Source organism: Sprattus sprattus, assembly GCF_963457725.1.
Source record: "Sprattus sprattus genome assembly, chromosome: 9".
NCBI lineage: Eukaryota > Metazoa > Chordata > Actinopteri > Clupeiformes > Clupeidae > Sprattus > Sprattus sprattus.
This window is the reverse complement of record NC_137928.1, coordinates 1,715,862-1,725,153: the sequence shown is the minus strand read 5'-3', so window position 1 is coordinate 1,725,153 and position 9,292 is coordinate 1,715,862. Positions and strand designations below refer to the sequence as shown.

At 39.7% G+C, this 9,292-nt stretch overlaps 2 protein-coding genes across 2 annotated transcripts in view; both read right to left on the bottom strand.

Annotated features, from left to right (window-relative positions):
• Window positions 1–1,550, bottom strand: part of LOC308369918 (protein NLRC3-like) — a gene marked incomplete at both ends in the record, with an annotated part of 2,199 nt that extends 649 nt beyond the window's left edge. The window contains 2 exons of the mRNA XM_080844480.1: window positions 1–1,164; window positions 1,528–1,550. The exon at window positions 1–1,164 is cut by the window's left edge and continues 78 nt beyond it. Coding sequence (XP_080700606.1) covers window positions 1–1,164; window positions 1,528–1,550 — 1,187 coding nt within the window. The remainder of the gene's footprint in view (window positions 1,165–1,527) is intronic.
• The window catches only part of LOC308369952 (NACHT, LRR and PYD domains-containing protein 1 homolog), a gene marked incomplete at both ends in the record, with an annotated part of 122,720 nt that overhangs the window by 101,172 nt on the left and 12,256 nt on the right, over window positions 1–9,292 (bottom strand). The window contains 3 exons of the mRNA XM_080844513.1: window positions 2,028–2,144; window positions 6,542–6,664; window positions 8,887–9,009. Of these exons, the coding sequence (XP_080700639.1) occupies window positions 2,028–2,144; window positions 6,542–6,664; window positions 8,887–9,009 (363 nt within the window). The remainder of the gene's footprint in view (window positions 1–2,027; window positions 2,145–6,541; window positions 6,665–8,886; window positions 9,010–9,292) is intronic.

Genomic DNA, 9,292 nt, shown 5'->3' with positions numbered 1-9,292 from the left:
GCCTCCCCTCTGAAGATCTGAGTACACACTCCTGAGTACACTGATGCTTCTGTGACATCAATTCCACACTCACTCACGTCTGCCTCATAGAAGATCAGATGGCCCTTCTCCAGCTGTTGGAAAGCCAGTTTCCCAAGTTTGAAAATCATCTCTTTGTCTCTCTCTTTTCTCTCTGTGTACTTTTCATGTTTTATGCTTGTCTGAATGATCAGGAAGTGTGTGTACATTTGAGTCAAAGTCCATGGCATTTCTACACTCCCTGATTCATCTGATGTGCTCTCCACAACAGTGGCTGTAATCCAGGAGAAGACTGGAATGTGGCACATGATGTAGAGGCTCCTGGATGACTTCAGGTGTGTGATGGTTCTGCTGGCCAGGTTCTCATCACTGATTTTGTTCCTGAAGTACTCGTCTTTCTGTGGGTCGCTGAATCCCCTTATTTCTGTCACCTGGTCCACACACTCAGGTGGGATCTGATTGGCTGCTGCTGGTCGGGTGGTGATCCAGAGGAGAGCAGAGGGAAGCAGATTCCCCTTGATGAGGTTTGTCAGCAGCACGTCCACTGAGACTGGCTCTGTCATATCAGAACACCTTGGGTTGGAGTGGAAATCTAGAGGAAGTCGACACTCATCCAGACCATCGAAGATGAACATGACTCTTGAATTGGTGAAGATTGCGTGATTTTCTATACCTGAGAAAAAGTGCTGAATAAGATCCACCAGACTGAGTTTTTTCTCCTTCATCAGGTTCAGCTCTCGGAAAGGAAGAGGAAATATGAAGTGGACATCCTGATTGGCTTTGTCTTCAGCCCAGTCAAGAATGAACTTCTGCACAGAGACTGTTTTTCCAATGCCAGCCACTCCCTTTGTCAGCACCCTTCTGATGGGTTTGTCTTGTCCAGATAAAGGTGTAAAGATATCATTGCAGTTAATTGGTCTGCCTCGTGCTGATCTTCTCCAGGATGCTCTCTCTATCTGTCTGACCTCATGTTCATCATTGACCTCTCCTCTTCCCCCCTCTGTGATGTAGAGCTCTGTGTAGATCTTACTGAGGGGTGTGGGGTTTCCCTCCTTTGTGATTCCCTCAGTCAGACACTGAAACTTCTTCTGAAGATGGGATTTGTGGATCTGCTGAATTTCCACATATACTGGACCAGGTTGGTAACTGTGAAAACAAGGACAAATATTAAATACCTTGTTTACTGTTATATTAGTTTAACTTTAGTGTCAGTACAGTACTGTCAGCCCAGAAGGAATGTAGTCTATTTAACTGCCACTCTGTCTGAAGAGTTTCCCCCCTAATGTAGTCTATATAACTGCCACTCTGTCTGAAGAGTTTTATATAAACTACCCTCAGCACTGTGTCCCCCTAATGCTCTTCTCTCATGTGATTGCTGATGAATTGACTTGCTTCATATTTCCTCTGCAGTCGTTCTCTCTCACTCTCACTACATTTCACCTGCTGACACAGGAGGGCTGCTGGATTTGTGCTTGTCGTTCCAGATTATTATTATGTCACTTTACTGACTTGTTCCTGCTCTGCACAGACATTTATAATTTGACAATTCCCACTGTCACCTCTGCCTGGGAGAATGTATTTTGTATATTATTATAGCATTATTGTAGGGGATTGGCTGGTGTCTTCAGATATAAAACCAAGCATTTTAGAGTGTTTAAGTCTCTCTTTGTCTTTCTTCTTCTTATCTTTCCCTGCTGCTGGTTCTCCTCTCTTTGAGAGTGTGTGTTTTTAAGATTGGGGATCCTCTAAATCATTGTTTACTATATTTCATATTTCAAGACGTAATCATTTTAATTTAATAAGTTGGAAAAAATGTTATTTACCCATAGCATATTTTTTTCTTATAAGTCTTATAAGCACATCTGAAGTATATGTAAAACAAAACAAATAACACAAAAGGTGAAAATGACCCAAATCCCATTTTGTCTGCAATACTTTGCCATAACATGTTCTCTATGTGACTCTATGGATGGTTGTATTTCCTGTGGAAAGTCCTCATTACTACTCACATCTGACCAGCAGGAACACCTCCTTCTACTACGGGAAGTGGATGATCCATGGACTGGTCACTCTTCATGGACACACAGCTCGGTACGGGATTGTGTGATCTCTTCTGCAGGGTGCGGCTATGTTTCACAGAAGCACACACACATACCCCAACAGACAAACAGACACACACACGCACACACAACAACACAAACACACACACACACACACACACACACACACACACACACACACACACACACACACACAGACACCAACAAACACACACAGACACCAACACAAACACAAGCATATTCTGATTATTGAAAAATTGGATTTTCTCCAGGTATTCTGATATATTCTGATTATTGTCACTGCATATGTCTGCTACACACACACAAACACACACACACACACACACACACACACACACACACACACACACACACACACACACACACACACACACACACACACACAAAGACACTTCCTTTCACTGCTCCTGTCTTCTAATCACACACACAGACACAGTTTTCAGTTATCAGTTTTTGAAGGAGAGTTAGTCTGTGTCTTCACACATAGCTTCACTACTGACACACATTAGATTATGTAGAATAAAGACTAGAGTCATGATCTTACTGTCCAGTCTAAAGGTCTCCCTTTCTGAAGTTGATTATTCAACATATGGAATCATGGACACCCAGAAACACACACTTCCATAATCAAAGGTGTTTAGACATGATTTAAATAATTCACCCACACACACACACACACACACACACACACTCACACACACACACACACACACACACACACACACACACACACACACACAGCATAAATCCTAGGGGGTTGGGGAGTGTGACCTCCTGTTAGAGCTAGATCCCCCCATCCTAGAGAAGAAAAGGAGAACTTCCATCAGGAAAACATTGCTCGCACGCACGCACACACGCACGCACGCACGCACGCACACACAAACACACACACACACACACACACACACACACACACAGAGAGACAGACACCATTTCATGTCATACATTCTGTATACGGGCCATTCTACCGAATTGGTGCAAAGTCAGGTCGGAAATATTTAGATTTTTTTTATGTTTTATTCCCAAAACTTTCTCCGTATGTATATTGTACCATATCTAAAGTACACTTATCTAGTAAAAGAACAGTCAATTTTTATATTGTATTTTCAGAATGTGTTGGAATGTTTTTCCTCTTCCAAAAATTGTCACTACCGAAACATCACATTTACTATAGTAAAAAAGTATTATTATTGACCTGTTCAGATTGTGTTTCCTTCCCTTCTCTGAAGAGTATTTTTACAAATATTTCTTAAAGGTTTTCACAATGAAATCCATAAAAATTAATTTTTTACCAAATTTTCAAGTTCAATTTATACAATTCATCAAAATCTAAGTGCAATATTTCTTTGTAAAATGCAAAATACTGATCATATTGATTCCAGAGTTGTTAATTGATGAAATTGAACATACATTAATCCAATCAGTATCATAACATTTTAGTTGATTACTCAATATACTTAATTTTTTACAAAACATCCTGTGTTTCGGTAGTGCTGCACTGTTTCGGTAGTGACATCCAGTGTTTCGGTAGTGACTGCACTGTTGGATGGATGTTCATTTCTCTCCCAAAATCTTCCAAAAGGTGCTCTGGGCCGCCCTTTAGTCCACACAACACATTTATTTAAAAATTATGGGATTGAACTACTTACCATTTCATTTTGTCACTACTGAAATCATCAGGTCACTACCATATGTTTCGGTAGTGACTGTTTCGGTAGTGACAATTCTAGCTAACTTTAAGCATAAATAAAGAATTCTAACAAGCACACGGCATGCAAACACATCTTTGAAGAGGTGAACACACATACAAACATAAGATTTTCCATGAAACCCCAAAAGGTTTACTTAATTGAAGAAAACATGCGTTTCGGTAGTGACAATTCTTAAGGTTACACGTCGATTTTCAGACTTTGGAACACATTTATATAAAAACTATGGGATTTAGCTACTTACCATTCAACCATGAGGGTCAGAGATGCAGTGTCACTGCATGGTCAAAAATGCAGAGTCGTGGCTAAAACACAGGCTCAGCCAATGGACTAAAACTCTTGTGTTTCGGTAGTGACATGAAAACTAGGGACATGATTTTTTGAGTATAGAAAATTGATTTAAAAATTAAACCCACAATAAATCTAAATATTCCAAGTTCTGTTTCAACCCAATCATAAAGATCCTTGAAATTAAATCATTGAAAAAAATCTAAAAAAATTGAAAAGTGTTATTTAAAGGCATTGAAATTTAGATGTCAGGGTTGGGGACAGCTACTTCCCAATAGAAAGTACCCTATAAATGATGATTTTGTATATATTTAGCTTATCACTATCTCATGTAATGCATTGGGTTTATATAGACCATAACATTTTCTAATTAAATATCTATGCCTTAATACCTAATTGTTTTGTAAATAGTTTTTATTGTTGAGGGACTGCATATTACACGAATTCGGTAGAATGGCCCATACATATTATGTTTACTTGTCAAGGCTGAAGCCCCAATACAAATTACAAATAGAATCAAATCAAATCAAACTGCCCATCTCATATAAATATCTAGCATAACAGACGAGTCAAAAACCTTTGGCACACTTTTATACTTCAGGTGATCTTCAAATGACTGTATGGATGGTTATATTTTCTGTGGAAGGTCCTCATTTCTACTCACCACTGACCAGCAGGAACATGAGATCTCTTATGCTGGATGGAGCTTTATTTTACACAAAATAAACACACACACACACACACACACACACACACACACACACACACACACACACACACACACACACACACACACACAAACGCTGTCATAGAAAAAATCTTGTATTCTCTGCGTGATGGTTTAGGACTTGGAAAAAACGCCAGTATGAAGTTTTGTTGTAACAAGGTAGAGCTTTACTTGGTAAATTGTGGCACAAATATACAGCAATGGTCAACATATTTTGGAGTCAACCAGGCCGGAGTCCTCAGAAAAAACAGTTCTTATTGTCCATCCTCACTGATGTCATTTTGAGGGCCCCTCGTGGTAAACAGGTGGTCATGGGATCTATGACACGGTTTATCGGTTGTTCTCAGGAATAAGACATTAATGTCGCATATATTGTGTGAAACCTCTGCCCCTCTGTCTCTCAGGGACTAACTGACCATGTTATCTCCCTAAACACCTACAATGTATCATAGGCCACATTCTCTCCTGTCCTGGTCAGCTAGAAGCTTCTTTTGCAGTGACCTGACCTTTCCAGGCCTGCTTTTCCACTCAAGGACTTTGGTTTCTGCAAGACATTTAAAGATTGTACCTATTCTTCCTAAAAAACCTATACTGAACTGAAATTATCTTACAACGCACATACTGATTATTGATATTTTTTAGTTTCTCCAGGTATACTGATAAAGTGCTTTCATGATTTTTTTTCTTCCTCAATGCATTCACATGTGTCACTTTTTCTATTTTGTTTCTTGAATGTTACAAATACTAAACTGTTAAAATGACCCAAATTATTTTTCAACTGTTGGGATGTAGACAATGTAAGGAACATTGTAAGGTTTGATTGAACACCACTGGAGACCTACCTTTAGCAAAGCCTGGTTAAACTGGTCAAAATTGTCATATCTATCGGTGTTCAGCTGAGCTAAAAGTGATCTTAAACTACAGATGGGTTAGCATTTTAAGAGATTCAGTTGGATTCGGTTTTATTCTGCTTGCAGTAACTGATGTAGAACACAACCATACCAAATATCTGATTGAGGCAAATGGCCATTACATAAATACAAATGTTATCTCATCTCTGATTGGTCCAGTTACTACAAAGTCCTGCTCTACTTTGGGTTGGGTTCTACTTTCTGATAGGCAGCCAAATGAAAACTAAAAACACTCTCATCCAATCAGCTTCAGCTGCCATGTAGAAACGTCCACCCAAATGAAGAGACACAGCAGGAAGAGCATGCCAAATATCCGATTGAGACAAATGGCATACACACACACAGCATGCTTAAATTCATCAGGACGACATTATTCTAACTGCTTATTTCTGCTACACACACACACACACACACACACACACACACACACACACACACACACACACACACACACACACACCTTTATCATGAGAACATTCCTTTACTGCTCCTGTCTTCTAATCACACACACAGACACAGTTTTCAGTTATCAGTTTTTGAAGGAGAGTTAGTCTGTGTCTTCATACATAGCTTCACTACTGAGACACATACAATTATGTAGAATAAAGACTAGAGCCATGATCTTCCTGTCCAGTCTAATGGTCTCCCCTTCCAAAGTTGATTATTCAACAATGATCATGGACACCCAGAAACACACGCTTCCATAATCAAAGGTGTTTAGACATGATTTAAATAATTCACCCACACACACACACACACACACACACACACACACACACAGCATAAATCCTAGAGTCATAATCTTACTGTCCAGTCGAAGAGTCTCCTCCTGTAAAGTTGATTGGTTGAGGCATGGAGTGGTCACTCTTCATGGACACACAGGTGGGAGTAGGGGAGTGTGACGTCCTGTTAGAGCTAGATCCCTCCATCCTAGAGAAGAAGAGGAGAACTTCCATCAGAAGAACATTCCTCTCACTGCTCATGTTTGCTACACACACACGCAGCATAAATCCTAGAGTCATTATCTTACTGTCAAGTCAAAGAGACACACACACACACACACACACAACTTTTCGTGTCATACATTCTGTTCACATACTGTATAATGTTTACTTGTTAAGGCTGAAGCCCCAATACAAATTACAAATAAAATAAAACTGCCCATCTCATATGAATATGTAGCATAACAGACAAGTCAAAAACCTTCGGCACACTTCTATACTTCAGGTGTACTTCAAACGACTGTATGGATGATTGTATTTTCTGTGGAAGGTCCTCATTACTACTCACCTCTGATCAGCAGGAACATGTGGTCTCTTCAGCTGGATGGAGCTTTATTTTACACAGAAATACACACACACACACACACACACACACACACACACACACACACACACACACACACACACACACACAAACACACACACACACACACACATACACACACACAAACGCTGTTAAAGAAAAAATCTTGTATTCTCCGCGATATGGTTTAGGACTTGGAAAATACGCCAGTACGAAGTTTTGTTGTAACAAGGTAGAGCTTTACTTGGTGAATTGTGGCACAAATATACAGCAATGGTCAACATATTTTGTAGTCAACCTCAGAAAAAACTGTTCTTATAGTCCATCCTCACTGATGTCATTTTGAGGGCCCCTCGTGGTAAACAGGTGGTCATGGGATCTATGACACGGTTTATCTGTTGTTCTCAGAAATAAGACATTAATGTCACATTTAATGTGTGAAACCCCTGCCCCTCTGTTTCTCAGGGACTAGCTGACCATGTTATCTCTCTAGAGACATACAATGTATCATAGGCCACATTCTCTCCTGTCCTGGGCAGGTAGAAGCTACTGTTGCAGTGACCTGACCTTTCCAGGCCTGCTTTTCCACTCAAGGACTTTGGTTTCTGCAAGACATTTAAAGATTGTACCTATCCTTCCTAAAAAACCTATACTGAACTGAAATTATCTTACAACGCACATACTGATTATTGATATTTTTTAGTTTCTCCAGGTATACTGATAAAGCGCTTTCATGATTATTTTCTTCCTCAATGCATTCATATGTGTCACTTTTTCTATTTTGTTTCTTGAATGTTACAAATACTAAACTGTTAAAATTACCCAAATTATTGTTCAACTGTTGGGATGTAGACAATGCAGGGAACATTGTAAGGTTTGATTGAACACCACTGGAGACCTACCTTTAGCAAAGTCTGGGTAAACTGGTCAAAATTGTCATATCTATCGGTGTTCAGCTGAGCTAAAAGTGATCTTAAACTATAGATGGGTTAGCATTTTAAGAGATTCAGTTGGATTCAGTTCAATTCTGCTTGCAGTAACTGATGTAGAACACAACCATACCAAATATCTGATTGAGGCAAATGGCCATTTTTATCTTTATCACTTTTTATCTCATCTCTGATTGGTCCAGTTACTACAAAGTCCTGCTCTACTTTGGGTTGGGTTCTACTTTCTAATAGGCAGCCAAATTAAAACTAAAAACACTCTTATCCAATCAGCTTCAGTTGCCAGGTAGAAATTTCCACCCAAATGAAGAGATACAGCAGGAAGACCATGCCAAATATCTGATTGAGACAAGTGGCATACACACACACAGCACGCATAAATTCATCAGGACGGCATTATTCTCACTGCTTATTTCTGCTACACACACACACACACACACACACACACACACACACACACACACACACACACACACACACACACACACACTTATACAGACACAGACACACTCCATCATGAGAACATTCCTTTCACTGCTCCTGTCTTCTAATCACACACACAGACACAGTTTTCAGTTATCAGTTTTTGAAGGAGAGTTAGTCTGTGTCTTCATACATAGCTTCACTACTGAGACACATACAATGATGGAGAATAAAAACTAGAGCCATGATCTTACTGTCCAGTCTAATGGTCTCCCCTTCCAAAGTTGATTAATCGACATATGGAATCATGGACACCCAGAAACACACACTTCCATAATCAAAGGTGTTTAGACATGATTTAAATAATTTGCACACAGACACACACACACACACACACACACACACACACACACACACACACACACACACACACACACAAACACACACACATCATACATCCTAGAGTCATAATCTTACTGTCCAGTCGTAGAGTCTCCTCCTGTAAAGTTGATTGGTTGAGGCATGGAGTGGTCACTCTTCATGGACACACAGGTGGGAGTAGGGGAGTGTGACGTCCTGTTAGAGCTAGATCCCTCCATCCTAGAGAAGAAGAGGAGAACTTCCATCAGAAGAACATTCCTCTCACTGCTCATGTTTGCTACACACACACGCAGCATAAATCCTAGAGTCATTATCTTACTGTCAAGTCAAAGAGACACACACACAAACACACACACTTCTTCATGTCATACATTCTGTTCACATATAATGTTTACTTGTTAAGGCTGAAGCCCCAATACAAATTAAAAATAAAATAAATAAAACTGCCCATCTCATATGAATATGTAGCATAACAGACAAGTCAAAAACCTTCGGCACACTT